Source organism: Mixophyes fleayi, chromosome 6 (assembly GCF_038048845.1).
Source record: "Mixophyes fleayi isolate aMixFle1 chromosome 6, aMixFle1.hap1, whole genome shotgun sequence".
NCBI lineage: Eukaryota > Metazoa > Chordata > Amphibia > Anura > Limnodynastidae > Mixophyes > Mixophyes fleayi.
In genome coordinates this window covers 50,342,760-50,364,059 of record NC_134407.1, presented here as the reverse complement: position 1 = coordinate 50,364,059, position 21,300 = coordinate 50,342,760, and the positions used below count along the sequence as shown (strand labels likewise).

Here is a 21,300-nt window from a genome sequence, read left to right as displayed (position 1 = left end):
GAAAGAAAGTCAAATAAGTATTGTGGAGTATTTGAGTACTTGTATGTAGTTATGTACGAAAAAAATGTTTCATAAGCTGCTCACGGAAAGTGTTTGTAAATCACTTACATAGGGGGTATTTTTCTTAGTTTATCAAAGAAGGTCTGTGTCTGCACACCACTGTATATCTATCTATCTCATACTTCCCGACTCTCCCGGAATGTCCGGGAGACCCCCGCATTTCGCGTGAGTCTCATGGACTCCCGGGAGAGTGTGACAATCTCCCGGATCTGCCCACTTCCTAGTGAAGTGGGCAGAATTAGGTCCAAAACTATACGAATTCCGGCGTTTGGCCCTGCCCCCGCTGTAAAATGCAGCGGTTTGCGTCATGGGGGCGTGGACAAAATGAAGTCATTTGCGGAGCCCCGCCCCCTGCACGCCCACCTTCCCCAGCAGGCTCCCGGATCATACTTGCCATAAGTTATCAAGTATGATCTATCTGCCTGGTAATGGGATTAATCATTACCATGCAGTATGTTACCTTTGTCACCACTGGGGTGGTGGAGGTCAGCTCTGCTCTGTTTTGAGCAAAGCTGTGTCATATGTAATACATAAATATTATATATAGCACTGCTCTGCTTCAAAAATGGAGTACTGTGGTTATATGTACATACATTAGTACATAAAGCCCATTGTACACAAGTGACGCTCATATATATGTATTGTGTAATCACTTCTAAATAATAACACTGTAAACAATACTTCAAAATGACTCTACAGATAAGCCAGTTTTATATTTACTTCAGTTCTACCAGATTGTAAGGATAGTGACTACTATTAGTTAGTAGATTTGCGACTGCACAGAAGGTAGAAGGCATAGGGGGGAATTCAACTGACCGTGTTGTTTGCACTATTACTACGGTAATAGTGCTCATTATTACCATTAGTACAGTAATTTCAACTCTGACTTTTGCTCACAGCTCTGTGAGCTGCGAGCAAAATTCTGCATTAAAATTACCATACTGTACTGTAATAGTGCGCAGGCCGCATTGTTCTCATGAATATTGCGGTCATTTGAATTCTCCCATAGAGATATTATCCCACCTACATTGTGTGTGTGTATATAAAAATACATTTCCATGTCACTCTCCCTAAGAAGAGTTGAATGCTACTGATTATGCAAAATGCTTTGTATTGCTGCCAGAATCTGATTATGACAGCTTATAATTAATGTAGGCAAATATTCCGAATGATGTAAAGAGAGTAATAGTTGTGTGTGTAATATGTGTTCACGATCTAGGAGTTATGTAGAACTTACACAAATGACCCACTTATTACTTCCTTTACTGGTATTATTAGATAACAGTTGTTCCCAACTGTTTTTTTTGTTGGTGATGCAAATTCTGTATGATTCATTTGTTTTACTTTTTGGGACTTATCAATGTTACAATATTGTAATATATAAAACCAGAATCCTGATTAAAAAGTAGTAGGACTTGAAGCAGAATTAATTGTAGCTAGTTTATTTTATTTACAATTTAAATATAGTTGATAATCCAAATTGCAATATTTTCCAACTTTTGATCAACAATTCTTATATAGTACACATTCAGCCTGACGAAAAGGACAGCCAAATGTGTCCTGGCTGGTTAGGAATCACTGTTAAAATGTAAACATATTTAACTTTAAATATAAAGGCCTTTTGGAAATTTCTAAAAAAAAAACAATTGTAAACATAGTACTTTATTTTGGTAATAGAAAATGGAGTACAAGATGTCGTATTATTATTAGCTTCATTGCAATTGTTAAACATGCTTATTGCCTACTTTTTGATCTACTATAAAGACATACAGTCTGTATGCCAAATAATTTCAGTGCAGCTACGCGCTATGCCCTGATTTATTAAGGTTACGCAAAACCAACATAAATTGTGTTTTTCTTACATCACTCGTAAATCGGTCATACACACGTCCATATTCAACAAGAAGCGGATCTTAAGATACGTCTGACTACGAGTCTAGGTACGCTCTGGTACAGCAGAAAATACACTGCAGGATATGTCCAATACATATCTAGAATATAAAGTCCCAAAAGAACACACGAAAAAAAAAAAAAAAAATCAGTTCATGTCACTTGTTAAGTAATAAAAGTCATTAATGACAAAATGTAAAAAGGTTTAATTCATTTGTTTTTCCCCCATAAAATATATTTATTTGAATGTTTTGAATGTCTACTGTAAACAAAGTACATTTTTACAGTCCTGCTGATTGCAAACACACAGCTGCCATCATGGCAAGTGTGAGATAATGTGACAGTGCTTACATATCTGATATGGTAACCCTGCTCAAAGTTTAAATGCATCTATCAAAGTTCACAAATAAATAGTGTAGTGCAACATATTGAATCATTATATCTTGCTCATGGTCTAACTCAAGAATATATATTAAATGGCTTGTGGAAAAACATGACTAGCTAATGCCTTATACTCATTGGTGTTAGATTTGCATTTAAAAGTGAAAGTGAAATTCCACTACTGTGCTGTAACATTGGGGAAAGCACTTATTAGAATTGTATAAGTCTACCCCATAAAAAATATCAGCAGCATTGGTTCTTCAGTCTTTGTAACCAAACATTTTCTGATTAAATTAGGAACAGGACAACAGCACAGGTTAGTATACAGGCTCCAAGTAGCATATTGAATTATTATAGATGTGAACAATTAATTAACTTTGTTCCATTGATAGTAATATAACAACATGATGCCAAAACAAATTGGGAAAATTATTTTAGTAGAGGTCAACTGTTAATCTTTAAACATATGGGCAGCACAGTGGCTTAGTAGTTAGCACGTCTGCCTCACAGCACTGGGGTCATGAGTTCCTTCCCGACCATGGTCTTATCTGTGTGGAGTTTGTATGTTCTCCCCGTGTTTGCGTGGGTTTCCTTCAGTTGTTCCGGCTTCACACACACTCCAAAGACATATTATTAGGTTAATTGGCTGCTATTGAATTGACCTTAGTCTCTCTTTGTCTGTGTGTGTATGTTAGGGAATTTAGACTGTAAGCTCCAGTGGGGCAGGGACTGATGTGAGAGAGTTCTCTGTACAGCCCTGCGGAATCAGTGGCGCTATATAAATAGCTGATGATGATGATTGGGCATCCCTCATCCCCACTCCAAATCAAACTCCTCACTCAAGTGTATCTTGGAGAACGCATTGAGCCATTCATCTGCATTTTTCTCTGGTTCCTGTCCAAGCTACCAAAAGCCCTATCAAGCTGCTCCTTGGCAAGCTACAAATTCTGCTGATCAAAGAGGCCTTCAGTCTCATAAACCAGAAGATCTGCCATTCTCATTCTCTTCCAGGCAGATCATTACTTGATTTGCCATATGCTCTACTGCCTAAGTGTCTCAGCAGGCTATGTGATTCTTTTGATCGCTGGATGACCAACAGACTCTCACTCATGGCAGTGGTATCCTCAACCTCTCATTTCTGTAGATCCCGGAGGCATGCTTCTGAATAAAACACCTAAACTCTTAGAGGCCATGGTAAGCACACCCCTGGTCTGAGGCCTGCAATATTCAAAGGATCAATCTCTTGAGCCACTGTAGCACTTTACTTTTAAAGTGACCCTCTGCACCAACTAGGCCTCAAATCTGGGCCTACTTTTCTTTTTTTTTTTTTTTTATTACATAAGTGGAACTAAAAGCCCAAATCTGGCAAGCCAACTCACGCAAGTGAATGGCCCAGAAAAGTGGTATGACAACCCTTCCTGCTTTGGGTCAGTATCACTGAAGCTCAGTTTCCCTAGTGATATTTTTTGGGTAAATTGTGGTGATTATTCACCAGAATAAGTGCTAATTGTTAAAAAAGGTCCCCAAATGTAACTTAATTTTAAAACATTTTTTAAAATGTTTAATGAGATTAAGAACAAGATCCTGTTTGACTGTACACTTAGAATATTTTACCACACAGAAGGGGAAAATGCAGGATTTCTAGAGTGGGAATTCCAAATGCTTTGTTTTGGAAAAAAAACCTGAAAAAACCCCCCACAAAATAATAATAAGATTAAAATGTATAATGTATATAAATGTACTAACGTATAATATATATATATCTATATATATAGATATATATATTGTATTATGATACAATAAAAAAAAAGGCATAAGGTATAAAAACCCACATTAATTTTAACCTCTTACCAAATTAATATAATGTAATACCTTGCAAAATAATACAACTCTACAAAATTACTACTAATCTCCCCCTCACATCCAATTAATTAAAACAAATAAAAAAATACAATTCTTGTCACAGTTTCTCGCCAAGTGCTTCATATCACTCTCAGCAGCCAAGAAACTACAGATTATCACAAGTAACTTACTTTTAAAGCACAATACTTCACATAAAAACTAGAACCAAAACATAAGTAAAAACCATATGCTAGAGCCAAGAGAACAATCATGGTGGCCATTTTGTTGAAGCCAAAGTTCATTAATGCAATAATAGACACCACAAAAATGGGTCTTATACTGCAGACTGTGTTATAGTTTTTATATGCAGCCAGGAGGATGGGGTGCCTATAAGCTGTTTGTTTCTTCTAGTCTACAGAAGTGTTGTAATTTAAATGTAGGTGGGTTTCTGGCCACTGGTTTTGTTCAGTTTACTGTGGAAGCTTAACCAAGTTTTTATTCATTTGACTTTAGCAAATGACCCTCAAGATCATGTGTGGCCTTCTTGCCAAACAGTGTTGTTATGCCAACAGTATTACAATATTTACAGCATTGCACAATTCTGCCGAAGGAGCAAAGTATGTTTAAAGTGAGAGATTGCTAAATTCTTCGCAAGTTTATTGCTGTTGGCACTCGTTACCTCAGATCACTAAGAACAGATATGCAAATATATAGCTATTTACTTTACATATAATTTGTATCATTAACATAGTGGAAAATTTCTAAAGCTATTACAAAGCTATAAACCTGAATCAGTTCACATGGGAGCTATTTATCTGCTCCCTTTATTTTCTGACTGCATTAACACAAGCTCCATTAATTAATTGCTGTAAACAGCTTTTTAATAATTAATTTTATTCAACCTAGGTACAGATTTAGCAGTAGACCCATAATATCCCAGAAGAAATCAGCTTGGAGACAGAGCACTAGTTATCTCCAATTGGCTTATCGGGCTATTTAGGACTTGTTCACTCTGGAATTTTCTAAACCTTATTTATTTGAAGCTTATATTAGGCTAAGATGACTCAGCGTGATTGGAAATGATTTAGAATATTTTGTAATACACAACGCTGTGTATTTATTTCATTGGAATTAGATGAATAATATGTACCAGTAGTAGCTGTGAATTTAGGTGTAGTCACCCATACGCTTACAAGACTTTCCCCAAAGATCAGCCTGACCTGTTTGATTTGAGGACCACCCGGATCCCAACTTGCGGTTTAAAAAAATAGCACGGAACTTCAGCATGGTTCTGACCGTAGTCAAATCCAAGTGGATTTCAAGATGAGATTCGATTATAATCCGGGTGTAAGCGCGCTCTGCCTACACAGAAAGCATGTCAGTAAATGATATTATAAAATAAATAAATAACTCTAAACAGTATTATCGTTAATAAAAGTATGATTGGTTTAAAAAAACCCATTAAATGCATAAATCAAGATGTTCTTAACGCATAAAAACAATTTGTTTATATGGTCTATCTTACTTGCATACACATGTTCCGTGCTTGTTACTGGCCGAGACAGTCATCATTATGCTGCGACTAGCAGTCGATGCCTTCATCTGCCTTGTAGCTGGTACAAATTATATGTCTGAAAACAAACATACTTAAGATAAACCCGGTACCTGAATCGTCCGAATCTGCGTCGGCACATCCTTACTGTACATTGACTATATCCATCTGCCCCTTACCACCCTGTTCTGCCTCTCAAGTAGTAGGCATTCTTAAGTGTCATTTGCGTTTAGACATGAAATGCATGCCATTGCATTCATCATTGGCTTATGATCTGTTTCTGGGCATGCACAGAGCTATTTCACGCCAGGCAGTGTGTGACAAACTTTTATAGTACAATGTTTTCAAGCTATTATACCCGAAATATTGGGAAAAATACTTTATGTCTTTTTTAAAATAAATAACTAAATGTATAATAAATATATATATATATATATATATATATATATATATATATATATATATATATATATATATATATATATATATTATACATTGTTATATATATATAAGTTTTATTTACAGAATAAAGTCTCCCATTTCCTCTAAGTTAATTCTTATCCTAGCAACACTTCTCAATAAATTTAAAGGTAATGTTACATTCAAATTGTTGCTAATTAGCTGATAGTGTTACTTATAAATAATGCATGTTTAAGGATGGGCTGGTTTGACACGTATAGCAACTTGGGTAAGCAATAGGTTTCCTTCTTTGCAGAGTGAATTGAAACCTATCTTGAGACACATATTCCAATAGATGCCATTTATAATGAAGTACCATTTTAATGTTCCACAGGTTTGAATTTCTTAAAGAGTCAATATGAGAGAAGATATAGAAATACCCAAAAAAGACAAAGTCATCATTGGTAAGTCATTCTCTTTAATTAGCTGGATGATACCTTCTATGGATATATTTTGCTTACTTTGCTTCCATGTTAGACTGCAATTGTATAGATGGATGTGTTCACATATAATATGTGTATGTGTGCGTGCGTGTGTATGTGTGTGTATATATATATATAATATGTATGTGTGTCAATACGGTTTAGTACAACACAAAGCACATCCAGGAGCCATACAGGGCAATGAGGTGCAAGGTGGGGTATAGTAACTCACTAAAGTTAGAAGCAGGGGAGGTGGGGGACTGAAAATGAAGCAAATCAGAGCAAGCTGCACCTGCGCCCAGTAATGTGGAGGTAGCTAACAGGATCAGAGGCACTGACTGAGGGAAGATGACAGGTTGAGACCAATGGCAGAAAGCCCAGAGGGAAGGGCAAAATAAATCTGGTGTGCAGATGGCATAGGTAACGACAGGAGGTCACAAGGGAAGAGGGCAATGCTTGCAATATGTTTGCAATCAAGAAAGTCTTGCATATTTTCTTGCAGGTTAAACAAGAACAAGGTAATGTCTATACACCTTTTTTTTTTTTTTTTTTTTTAACAATTGTCCTTTTAAAAAAATACCCATCTCTTTCTTACAGTAGGTATTTATACACGTTGACTTAAAATAGATAAGTGAATTCATTGGTATGCATAGATGATGAATGAATGAGTTCAATATAATTTTATTTTAATTTTTTTACTTTTGATTGGTAAATTTGTGGCATTGCCTTGTTTTAGATGGCTTTCCTGATAATGTTTATGACAACCCTGCCTTTCAACAAGATGAAAAGCCAGCAAGGAACGGGGTGATACACGAAAAGAAAAAGAAGTAAGACACATTCTTCTTCCATCAGATGTTTCTATATTTGCAAGTGGTGGTCGAACTATGCTGACAGCTACTCACAAAAGAGCATTCAATTTAAGGTTTGAAAGGCAGTGTGTGAAATGTCATGTTATCCTGTTTATGTCGCCAGATGCCTCTTTTATCTTGTGATATTTCTATGAAATCAAGGAGTCTGTATGTTACAATACAATACTTCAATTACCTATTCTTTTACAAACGTCAGTGGGGATCATTTGTTAAAAAAAATGTGCAGCACATTTTGAAAAACATCACTCCAGCGTACAGAGTGCTATCACTTTTTGGTTACCCCCTAATTCTTTAAAACTTTCCATTTTCTTTACTCCTACATGTATTGGAACTTCATTTATGCCAAATTGTGGGAAAATCAGGGATGACTTATTGGCATGTGCCACATTTGCAAATTTGCAAATTTTACTGCTCTATTCATATGGCATAAATTCATATGTAAATGTTCTTTCCTCTATAAATTCTGCCCACTTAACCCAAAAAGAGAACCCATTGAAAGTAATGGCTAATGGTACCACCTGAAAAAATCATGTAGTTTGGTGCATTCTGCAAAGGCTCTGCGGGCGCTTGCTAAGATTCGCTTACAGTTTTTGCATGGGTGCTGGATAGGACGCCTTACTTTGAATAGTCCATTCCCAGCAAGGAACGTCTCAATCTGCACATGCCCTGCCAGTTCCAACCATAATATTGAGGAACATGTTAAAAATAAGTGTATGAATTCACAGGAAAAAGAGTCGGTATTTGCATTCCATATTTTAGAACATTAATAAATGAATCCTATCCTCGGTTTTGCTTTGCAAAGGACATTTCAGTGGGGCGTGCAGAGCTAATCAGGCAGCAGCTGAGTAGTGAGGTATATTCTTCGGACAAATATATACTTAGTGATTTCTCTTGTTGCAATATTTAATTATTTCTAAAAATAATTATAGTTTGAGTGTTCTATAAAAAAAAGTTATTCAACTTTGATCATGAGTCACCTAACTCAACGTGTGAGTACATGGGCGGACATTTCAACAAGTGTTCAAATAGAAGACAATTGCACACGGAGACTGCTCATTACTATAAGGGACCTCACCAGCCTTTCTTTACCCGACTACAGTTTATTACAATATGTTGTGTTCTCAATCACTTGCTATTTTTTATGTGTAGCTCATTTCCCCCAATTATTTTACTCCTGAAAGCCCAGCAGAGATGTCTTTTTCTTCTGTTCAACATGTCTCTATAAATGACAGCTTTTCTGTTTGTCATTAGTGTTGGGGTACAACTTTAATCTGAGTAATGCTGTAGGTGGTTTAACTTTTGCCTTTTTTTCTCCTTCTGCTTATTTTTACAAATTCAAGCAAAAATACTTTTATGTCCTTCTGTCTTATGAATAGTAATAATACATTTATGTTTTAAGCTATGTATTATACTTGCATGATCCTTACAAAAATATATTTATAAAGATTAAACAATAAACAAATAAAAATTAAAGGTATGCAAGCTGTCTTTTGGACTACTTTAGCGGCATGTATGACATTGGCAGAACGTATGTTTTGCTATAGTTAGCACCTCTCCAAGTACATCAAAAAGTCATTGTCCGCTATCGCAGGATGTAGCCCCATCTAGGGAATCCTCTTAACATTATTGCCATCTCAGAATGGCGACAGCGGAGGATACCAGGGAGAAATGGGAAAATATCATATTTGCAATGTATTCTCCAGCCCCCACCTCCGACGGCTGCAAAGGACTGCAGCAGGCTCTGGAAGATCTTGCAATTATTTGAGAATGTTTTTTGTTTTTTTCATTTTTTAATTATTATTTTGAATCTATTTGTTTAGCTTGTTATTACTTATTTAATAGAAGTTGGAACTGGAAGTATAGGGCTTCAATATCCCCTGCACGTGTGAACCGGCAATGTGAATCGGGATGTAGATTTCAGCTAGTACACGCTACCTTCCTAACTCTAAATCTGTCCAACACATTTCAGTCCCCGACGCCTCTTCCCATCCACAACTCAGCATGGTTTTGCCAAGGTGAAAAAAGTTCACCTTCTGGCTAGATTTAGTGATAACTCTAAATTAGGAGCTAGTGACATCAATGAGGCCATTTATCGCGGCAATAAAAACTCAGCTGCCTTGACAATAGTGGCCGGAAGCCATAAGGATTAACTTACTACTTCGACGGACTAGTCTCTGTGCAAATGCACATGCCAAGGTAGCAGTCACGGCAGACATACCTTCCTGCACCGGCCATCCACTCTGGCTTGGGTGCCGCCATCTTGGATTCGGGTCTGCGCATGCTGCTGCGCATGGATTTGGGTCCTATCTATATCCTCTGCTGCTCTCCCATTGGCCAATCAAATTGTCTCCAAACTTTAAAAGGCACCTGCCCTGGATGTTTGGTGCCTCTTCTTTTAGTTACCTCCTGGTGCTAAAACGTGGTTCCTTCATTCCTCCTCATCCACAGAGCTGACACTCCTAATGCCTCATAATAGGACTACTCCTGTGTATATATAAGGGCCTATTTATTAGTGGCTGCATATGACCCCCGGTAAATATCATCCCATATCACAATGATGGGGGATTATATTTTGTGGCCATTTGTTAAAAAATAATCCCCGGACAGCGCATCGAATGGGAGAATGTCCCTTTGATGACTTTCCTTACCTAACAACTCCGGGTTCTGAGCCGCAGTCTTTACTGCACATGCGCAACCTTGTGGTAGTTACCAGAGGGGAGAGCAGCAAGGATGCGGAGCGGGATCCGAAGATTCCTCTCCTGCTACGCCGTCCCAATAAGGTAGAATGACTAACGCCACCTTTGGATGGCGTTAGCCATCGGGACCAAGCTCCAAAAAGCTAGGCTTTTTGGAGCTTGTTAAAATGGTCCACATAGCAGTCCCCATTGATAATTATGGGTACTGTGGTTTAATGCGAAACTTAGCCTAATGCAGGATATATTTATTATAGTAATACTTAAAATTGCCTAAAAAGCCATTTCTGCATGGTTTATGGCTTAATAAATAGGCCCCATAGCAACATAATAATCACAAGCACAGTTGTGTGAAGCTGAGTTTAGTTTTTAAATACTGCTGCCTATATTGCTCATTTGTTTATTTTTCCCAAGTTAATTGCGATAGAAGCAAATATAATTGCACTTATTGGCTGTTGTTCAACTATGCTTAATGCTCCACTTGGTAGAACAGCAAAAAATAAAGACATTATACAAGTGCAATAAAGTATATGAGGTTAATGGGTAATTATGTTTTTAACAACATTTCCATTCTGTTATAGGGACTCAATTTTATGCTCGCCTTGTAAGATTATGTTTCTGCTCAAACAACAGCTGACTTTTCCAGGCAGAAAGTTAGACAGGAGTGTATAATACTGTTACCAATGTAACACATATTGTAAATAAGATCATTACTCACAGATTAAACAATGAAGCATGTACGCCTATGAGACTTGGATCCTTCCGCTGAGGTACTACTTATATACCCAGCTCAGTACTCCGCTCAGTCAGAAAATCATCTAGCTTTGCTGTAATCTACCATATTTCTGTTAAAGACTGCTTTGATTGCAATTTGTTATTGTAAAAAGTATTTAGCGTTTTAAAGCTGCTCTGCCACCTAGTAATATATTTCATTAAGGTGCCCCTTCCCCTAGCCAGAGCATTGGAGTCTGTTGTATGCAGAATATTATCAGGGGTTCCTTTTGCAGCCCCAGACGAAAACTAGTTGGTGAACAAAATCGATTTGCTGCTGCTGCACACCCACAGGGCACTGGTTAGGGCGAGAAGCACCATATTATAAATCTTTAAGTTGGTGGTGGTGCCGCTTTAAAACAAGGGCTTTTATTTTGTGGTGTTTAGTACTATATTAAGAATATTTACCTTCAAATTAAATTGCCATTATGCGTTACAAATTTTGTTAAAATTAGGTTTATTTTATGTTTCATTACCAGAAAGAAGAAAGGGGACAAAGATGTTTCTCCTCCAGCATCCATGGTGGGCTTTTTTGAGCTGGTAAGTACATCAACAATATACAGTTATAGACACATTCAATTACATTTATCAAAAATACATCAAAATTTAAAACAATCTTTACAAAAATTGCATTTGGATTTATATAAAGTTTGAATAGCTTATTTATCACAGTGGGTTGTGTTTTTTCTTAAGAGTACCTGTCGCCTACCTACATTTGATGTAGTCATTTGTTTAGGCTGAACCAATATTCCTAAGAACCAAATTCAGCAACAATGCCTGACGAATATTGGCAGTATTTCATGGATATTCGTTATGAAGTCTTTAATGAATTAGTAACACATTCATCATTATCATGGTCCTCTTTTATTTGAGAGGCACCACAGATTCCACAGCGCCAGACAGACTGCAGGGGCAAAAGCAGGATTTGAAGAGAGGGGATTTCACCCCATGCCGCCAGTGCGCGTGACCAGCATGCATGGGGGCGTGTCTTTAATTTTAGACAGTGCTTGGCTGCTCTCCAACTCTTCCTATCCCCATAATATACATGGGCAATGCTGCGTGCACTACTGTTAGGTGCACGCAGCTCTCCCTTTTCAAGCAGAGCCGTGTGAAGTGGGGGCAGGGTTCAGCCACCTCAATTATACAGTGCCACAGGCCAGGCTTGGAGGGGGGTTTCCAGGCACTAGGAACCCTCCCTCGGTTTGCCTATGGACTGGATTATAAAACATACGAGATAATACAAAAAATGACACAAGATGATACAAAACCAGCTTAAGTATAAAAAGATGATGGCCTAGGACAGGTACAAATAAGGTAAAAAAAGTAGATAAGCCATGAGAAGGAAGAGAGAGGGTATCACAGGAAGCCAGTGGCTGCCTCCACTGTGTTTAGGCCAAAGATGTTCTTTAAGAGAGAATAGAATGTCTCAAAATAATCTTTTGCAAAATGGAAATGATAAAAAAAACATTAGGGTCCACATTACACCACAATTGTCCACATCGTTCCATGTTGTACTCATTGCAAGCAGTCAAATTTTAACGTATTAAATAAATGAAGCCAGGAGTTTCAGTAGCTGCTAGGGATTACAGCACACTAGTGCAAATTTCACCATGTTTTTAAATAAGACCACTTGATCCAGATTGCAGTAAATTAAATATAACCCAAATATAATGAATGCTTATTAGTGTCAAACAGACATTTTATTAGTTATTGTTAATACCATTGCTATAGCTTTGTCACTGGTTGGAACTGAGAATGAGACTTCAGTTTACCTTAGCAGTACCAGCAATTTGGTGGCCACAAACTTAAAAATTTATAGAATTGATGCTGCACTTCTCTGAGGATCAATCCCTCCCTCCTCCCTTTTCTCTCCCCCTTCTCCCAACCTATCTCTGATGTTTATATGTGCTTTTTAAAGACTACACTGTGTGCACATCATATGCTTGTTCTGGTCTTATTGATGGTACATATGTTGCCTCTATGTTGTGTTTTAGTTTAGATTCTGTATCTTTTCTTCAAGAAAAATAGATTATGCAAAAAAATAATAGTATTGCAGATTAGATTTTCTGTGTAAATCTATGTATTTGTATTACTGCAACTATTTTAGAAGATAACATGAAAATCAGTCTTGTAGAATTTCTCCGCTCTCTTCCCCCCAATGCTTGCAGTCTCTCCAACTACTGCCCTATTTTCTCTACCTTTTTGTTTCCAAACTTCTCAAACAACTTACCTACAACCACCTCACCCACTTTTTCTTTATTCACCCTCTTCTTGACCCTCTGTAGTCTGGCTTCCAACCTGTATACTCTAAGACTGCCCTCATTACAGTGATCAATAATTTACTCTTGGCTATGTTGAAAGGTCACTTCTCCCTATTCCTACTCCTTGACCTTTCTGACGCATTCGACACTGTAGACCATCCTCTTCTTGACACTCTTTACTCGCATTTCTCAGCACTGCCCTTTCCTGGTTTGCTTCTTACCTTTCTGATTACGCCTTCAGTGTCTACTTATGATCCTCTCCTTTTCCTCTATCGGTTGGAGTCCCTCAAGTTTCTCCTCTTGGCCTTCTGCTCTTCTCTATTTACACCTCTTCTCTTGGTGAACCTATTCACTCCTTTACCCTCCACTACAACCTCTATGTAGATGACACTCAAACATATCTCTCCTCCATTAACCATCCTCCTTCTCTCTTATTCCGCATATCCAACTGTCTCTTTGCTATCTCCACCTGGATGTCCCAATTCTATCTCAATCTCAATGTGTCCAAAACGGAGTTCATAAATGTTCCCCTTCCAAATGTCACTATGCCTCAATTCGTCTCCCTTTTGGTTGACAACATTACACTCTCTCCTGTTCCCATGCCTGCTGCCTTGGTGTCCTCATTGACTCTGCCCTCAGCTTCACTCCATACATGCAGTCTTTCATGCAGTCTTGTCAACTACTTGTTACACTGCCAGAATACACCCCTTCACCCTTTCTCACTCAGGACGTAACCAAAACCTTTGTCTATTCTCTCGCTTTCTCCCACCTTGACTACTGCAACCTCCTCCTAGAATTCCCCTACCCCACCTTTCCCTCCTACAATCTGTCCTGAATACCTTGGCGAGGCTAATTTTCCCCTTCCACCGCTTCTCATATATATACTGCACCACTATGCAAATTCCCTCACCAGCATCTCCTCTTCATACATCTCTGACCTCGTCCCAAGATATGACTTCTCCGTTTGGCCTCTGACCTATTTTTGTTTTTTTGTTTTTGTTGCAATATCTTTTTTTTTTTTTTTCTATTGAAGAAAAGAAACAAATGAAGAGGCAGCATGTCATAAAGTTAAACACAATAAATAACATATATCATATAACCAAGGATCATTGCTGCCACATAATAACAGGAGTCCTAAGCATATACAAAAAAAATATAAATATAAGTTTTAATGACATCTGCAGCAAGTAAAGAGAACCCCAGGAATAAAGAATCAGACAAGCTGCCTTTGCAAAGTTAGATGAGTTTATACTTCTTTTTGGATAAACAGGTTTAAAGTGTGAAAACACAACAACAACAACAACAACAACAACAACAACAAATGGAAGGGGTTGTGGGAGAAGGGGGGAGGTAAAAAGGGATAGAGGGAGATAAGGGGGATCCCAGGTATATGGGGCCCCTGCCCTTTTATAACCACCTCTCACTCCCACCTCTAAGACTTCTCCAGAGCTGCTCTTCACCGATGGAACTTCTTCCCCTCCCCAACTCTACCCCAAACTGTAATATTTAAAGTACTCTCTCAAAACCCACCTCTTCACTGTCTCTGCTTTCCCTCTCCCCCTAGACTGTATGCTCTCATGAGCAGGGCCTGCTCTACCCCATGGGGCATATTCAATTGACGGCGGGATCGCCAAAAATCCCGCGCTCTGAAAATATTACCGTTAATACGGTAATATCTTGCTGGATTTCAGCTTGCAGCTCCCTGAGCTGCGAGCTGAAATCCAGCGAGTAAATTACTGTATTAACGGTATTTATGCGCAGATTACCGTATTAACAGTAATATTTTTAGAGCGCGGGATTTTCGGCAATCCCGTTGTCAATTGAATACCCCCCTATGTGTCTTGTCTTTTGTTTACCTCAAATGTATCTGCTATATTTTTATGTTTACCTTTAATTTGTGTGATGTTTTATGATTAACTTGTACTTACGGAACTTGTATATATGCTACTTGCAGCTGTACTTTTAACTTGTAATTACATGATTTGATATTATGTTTAAATTGTATCCATGTGTTTTAAATGTTGACTGTACAGCACTGTGGAATTTGTGGAGCTCTACAAATAATTGATGATAAACAGTGTCAAACTTCCATGTTACAAACTGTGAATATAATATAATAATAATTCAGTGCATAAATGACTGAATTGTTCTTTACAGCTTCGCTTTTCCGATACTTGGGATAGACTATTGATGATTCTTGGTGTAATAGCTTCTCTCGCCTGCGGCACTGGACTTCCTCTCATGATCATTGTCTTTGGAGAGATGACAGACGCTTTTGTTCACAGTGGTAATGCTATAAATAGTAAGTATTGAAGGAAATAAAATATCTAAAATATGGGCTATGGGATTAACATGCTCAATTCCAAGATCAAATTGGGGGTGAACGGTGTTTTTCTTTGCACACTCTAATTCCTATCTATCAAAATAGGGTACTACCTCCAGATTTGTATGTGGGAGGATTGTAGTGTTTAAAGGAGACCTAGCCAGATCCCTAAATAGTCACTTATAGTGTTCTGGTTCATGTGGGACTCCTGAGATAATGTGCATCGGAGTCAAGTTCATGTCCCCCCGAGTTAGCCATGGCTGTGATTGTCCTCTATTATTGGGATGCTGTCTGAACCCCATTAGATTGTGCTCTGAACTGTTGGCTTTTACTGGAGCTCAGCAAAGTTATTTTGCCTTCTGGGAGGAAGGATGTGGAACCCAGTAAATGCAGAGATGTACTATAGAGAAGCTGAGTGCATAACAACTTGACGTTAGGAAAGGGACAGTCTGTAGTAAACCTGACCTGTCAAGAATCAAGTATCCAGTGCTGACATGGTAGGTCGCTGGCCAATGCATCTGTACTAAGGCTACCTCCGAGATTCCCATGGTGATAGCTAACAGAGCAAGAGACCCGGTGCTGAGTAATTGGGACATAAAAAGGCTGGAAGTATAGAGATGAGAGTCCCAGAGGCAGAGTGAAAATCCTGAAGTAGAGAGAATGTCAGTTCTTGAGACCACCTGTGTGAGACATTGCCTACATGTGTACTGTAATAAAGAACTATGCCACAGAAAAGAGAGATGTAAATAAACTGCAATTATTTCATTAAGAGAGATGGTCTGGTGTCCATTCTTATTAACAACTGTGTTTTGTACTGAGCCAGCTGCTCACCAACTACTTAGTTACTAAACCTGCATGTGTAAGGAGGCGCACCTGTTCATGTTAAACCTACCAAAACCTTAGACCTGAGTTAGCCTAAGAGAGACTGATCCAGAGTTAGGTGCCAAGGGAAAGTGCCTACATCACACTAACAGAGAACAGGGGCTACATAAGTAAAAAGCTCTATAAAAGTATGTAAATGCAAAAGAGGTGCATTATAATCAAGTTCAGTAGAGTTGATTATGGGAATTTTTCCAAGGTCCGCCAAGACAGTATTACAAGTGACATGCTTGGATGCATTTACTCGACAGTGCATGGAAATTATTTTAAAATGTTGCCAACTATGTTATTGTAAGACTGAAGGAGGATGGAGTAAGAAGTGTCTGTTGCTGTCAGTTCACCTAATATATATATATATATATATATATATATCACACACATTTTTGACAAAATTCCATAAGGACAATTGTTATTATTTTGTTTTTACTTTTAATCTATTTCCATGTAGTTACTGCACCAAACAATACAAATATTGATGATGGAGCATGCCATGCGCAGTACCTTGGGGGTTTTGACATAGAAGCTGAAATGACAAGGTAATAAAACGTGGGAAGTGATTTCATTTGATTGAAATTTTGTTTTTAGCACTACTTACACTTATTGCAAATTGTTTTTCTAACTTATTGTTTATAAATGGCAAAGGGAATGCCATGAGAAACAATTCAATAAACAAGTGTATTAAAGTGGAATTGTCATCTACACAAATTGGAGGCAGTTTGTTGGCTAAACCAATACTAATTTTCATGCCTCACTGATCTCAGTAGTTTGTAGCGAACTTATTTGCTAAACATTGGTTCAGCAAACAAAATGGCTGCCTCCACTGTTTGTAGGTAACAAGCACAATTACATGCTTATTGTTTCTAAACTTAATTGTGAATCATTAACTTTTCAGTTCTGATGAACCTCTTGTTTTAATGAATGCTACAGTTAATATATCACGTGGTCAATGAATTGCGTCTCTCACTTGCAATATAGACGCTCAGAATAAAGTAGTATAGTGTAATTGTCGGTCAGCTGGATAGTCTGCCAACGGCCCATTGGTTTTGTAGCGGAGTTGGATCTCTTTTGATTACCAAGTGTTACACTGCAGAGATGTAGTTCTGTTCAGGCTCCCCATAAAAGCCTCTTTCTCAGTGTTTGTCAGGTGCAAACCCTGAGGGTAGGAATCCAAAGGGGGTCCAGACTCTGCTTGGGAGACTAGAACAGGGGTATATGGTTTTGCAATATACCTGGGTGCCATGTAGTTGATGGCCTTTTTGAAATGCGCTCACACACCCTATTATACTAGTCACTAGTCTCCAAGGCTTCAAAAGTGCCTTCAAAACTCAAGTCTTCATTCAGGCCTATCAGCCCTCTTCCTAACTCATCTGTCTTTGCTACCATCTCTACGCCCCACTCAGTGCTACCCTATTAGTGTCTCCCCCTTCTCTCTAGGATGTAAGCTCTCACAAGCAGGGCCCTCTCTCCTTTAGTTTTCCTTCCTACCACTACACGTCTAGGCCTGCCTCCCTGGCCCTGTTTCTCCATTCCATGCTCCTGGGCACACACCTACTTCACGCAGATGCTACTTATCACCTATGACCACTATCTTGTCAATAACTGGTTCTGCAATTCTATGTTCTTTGATTATACTCTGTTAATTGTTATTGACTGGTTATTGTGTACTTATGTATTACTCATAGCTGTCTATGCATTATGTAATAGTGTCAAATGTGTATTCTTTTCACCTCCTATGTACGGTGCTGCAGACCATTTTTAGCGCCTTTTTATAAATAAAAGTTAATAATATAAACAACAAGACACTGGCGCAAAGTATGACCTAAAAAGTAAAAGTACTAGAGGTAGATAAAATAGAAATTTATACAGCAGGTAAAAACAGTAACCAGTGCACTGGTATAGATTAATATGACAACAATGACTGTGTGACCACCCGAGAAACTATCAATGCTGATGTGCTAGTTATTTTTTACAGAAGTTTTTTTTCTTCATTCTAACTCTGTTTACAATAAAAACTCTCTGGGTTGAAGTCATATCTGACTAAGGAATAGAGGTTTTGTCCTCGTATCTATCATCCATATGATTCATATTTACATTGAGACACTGTTTATATCTGCATGCACTCCGACTACATAGGACTGCATGTTACATTACGGTTGCAGCTGTTTAGCTAATCAACCTATATTATTATGTTATGACTCATATATAGTCATTGTTGTCATATTAATCTATACCAGTGCACTGGTTACTGTTTTTACCTGCTGTATAAATTTCTATTTTATCTACCTCTAGTACTTTTACTTTTTAGGTCATACTTTGCGCCAGTGTCTTGTTGTTTATATTGTTGTACGTAGAGGTGGGACCCTCTGAGAAAAAGGTCTACAATGCTGCACAGAGTTACAGAGTCGCGCCATTTGAGTTTTTGTAAAAGTTAATAATAAACTGTTATGTTCTATTTTCCATAGATATGCATATTATTACGTTGCCATTGGCTGTGGTGTGCTCATACTGAGCTTTTTACAAGTTTGGACATTTTTGTTATCTGCTGCGAGACAGACTCACAGGATCCGGCAGAAGTTCTTCAAAGCTGTACTACATCAGGAAATGGCTTGGTTTGACTCAACTCAGATTGGGACTCTGAACACCAGACTGACAGAGTAAGCGAGTCCAATAGCAAGCATCTGAAAGGCACGGAAATGAAAGTGACTACGGCACATCTAATGCAGCCCTCAACTATGGATGTGACCCTGTTGCCTTGATACAGTAGATACAGCCATTTTGTGAACTGAACCAATATTTATGATAATGCATCCTAGCAATTTACTAGGAACCAGTGACATTGAAGTATTAAAGCAAAAAATGTCTTATTCCTGTGTGCAGAAAGTGGGTACACTTTAAAATAGATATGTGGCGATTAACACATCTGTATTATCGGGGGCTGGCTGGCAGAATTTAGCCCGGGGGGCAAGCACATGACACTGGCCCATAAGTAGTGGCCCATCCTTAAAGGGTGGTCTTCGGTACAATATATATTTATCAATTTAAATAGAGGCTATTTTAGTGTTGCTTAACCCGGCGATACTTTATTCTTTTAAATGATAAATCGTAAAAAATGAAATCGATAAATGCAACAAAAACCAAACCTCAGTTTATATTGCATTTTATTTTATATGTTACTTCTTCCCACAGCACTTTTGTTTTTTTTGCACGCCTCGCTGATTATAATGGGGTATAAATCATATAGAATATATAATATTCTATTACAGTACTGAACACAGGGGCTAATTTATCAAAATGTAAAACGCCCTTTTGCTTTAAAAACCTAATGTTTTGCCAGCAAAAGGGCTTGTTTTTGCATTGGACTATATGCTAATAGGGTTATTATTTGTTTTAGGATTAACCTAAAACAAATAATATGAGCGGTGGTACTGGTAGGAGGAGCAGAGCATTAGGGGATAGATTTACTAAGCTGCGGGTTTGAAAAAGTGGGGATGTTGCCTATAGCAACCAATCAGATTCTAGCTTTCATTTATTTAGTAGCTTCTACAAAATGACAGCTAAAATCTGATTGGTTGCTATAGGCAACATCCCCACTTTTTCAAACCTTAGTAAATCTAGCCCTAGGTGTCAATCTGACACCCTGATCCAGAGCTGGATTAAGGCTCTGGGGGGCCCCAGGTACTTTAGACAGGGGGACCCCTATGATGTAATATGGTTATTATTTTAGACAAATACACAGGCAATACTGTGTGTGCACTACAGTTAGGTGCACCCAAACCACCCCAGCATTAAATTAAAGGTCCAATCACCTCCTCTTAACTTCATAGGTCCCACTAATAAAGGAAAGTAAGGCAAAAAAAATTAGTAACTTTGCACTTTGGCAAAACCATGTTGCATTGGAGGGGGAGGTAAATTTAAATGTGATGGCAGATTAATAGTTGGGGTAGGGCATGTCCTAGATCAACTTTATATTTCAGTGTAAGAATAAAGCGATCAAGTATTTGTGTGCTACATGAAAAACAGCCAGTATTTTATTTATGTACAAAATAATAAAATAATTTGCACCCCTTGCATTCAAACATGGTTTTGATCAGGATAAAACTTAGTAATTTTTTTTGTCTTACCTTCCTTAATGAATCAGGGCCAATATATTTTAATAAATTCTTCAGATTTTAAATAGTGAATTTTATTTTAATAATTATCTGTGCAAATATGACTGTAATAATTGATGTGCAAATTTTGGACCACAAAGTAATATTTTTCTTTTTTACTTTCTAGTGATATTAACACTATACATGAAGGACTTGGAGATAAGATTTGCATATTTATCCAGTTCCTTTCCACCTTTATATCTGGGATTGTTATTGGATTTGTGAACGGCTGGAAACTGACATTGGTAATTCTGTCAGTAAGTCCTCTCGTTGGTGTATCTGCAGCGATCTGGTCCAAAGTAAGTTGTAGGATTTTATTAGTTGCGTAATTAAGTTCCCTAAAATAAGTTACTCAGTGCTTCTAAATATAGTACAGACTGTCATTGTTTCTGTTCTTGTTTCTCTACAAAACATATGCATACACTACCTTATTTTTTTTTTTCTACATGTTTGCTCCTAACCGGTTTGCTGGGCGATTTTAATTGATTAGCTTGTACACGCTCTCCTGCCACATTTACTAAATACATTGCTTTATGTTTCTGGCTAGCCATGCCTTTATATCATAAGACAGAATAGTTTATTTGCGTTCCGATACAACTGTGCTGTTTGCATCGGATATAGTCGTATGCAGAGAGCAGCCTTGTGTCTTATACTAGGGCTACAACAATGAACAAGTCTTCTTCCATATCTCTCAATTGTCCTGATTCCGGCACAACAGTCCCAAATCGCAAGCCTCTAAATGTGTGAGCC

The 21,300-nt window shown here is 37.9% G+C and overlaps 1 protein-coding gene across 1 annotated transcript in view; it reads left to right on the top strand.

Annotated features, from left to right (window-relative positions):
• LOC142161146 (ATP-dependent translocase ABCB1-like) overlaps positions 1–21,300 on the top strand; it is a 46,022-nt gene that overhangs the window by 973 nt on the left and 23,749 nt on the right. The window contains exons 2-8 of the mRNA XM_075216440.1: positions 6,519–6,588; positions 7,343–7,433; positions 11,419–11,479; positions 15,358–15,502; positions 16,851–16,938; positions 18,865–19,056; positions 20,678–20,849. Of these exons, the coding sequence (XP_075072541.1) occupies positions 6,543–6,588; positions 7,343–7,433; positions 11,419–11,479; positions 15,358–15,502; positions 16,851–16,938; positions 18,865–19,056; positions 20,678–20,849 (795 nt within the window). The 5' untranslated portion in view covers positions 6,519–6,542. The remainder of the gene's footprint in view (positions 1–6,518; positions 6,589–7,342; positions 7,434–11,418; positions 11,480–15,357; positions 15,503–16,850; positions 16,939–18,864; positions 19,057–20,677; positions 20,850–21,300) is intronic.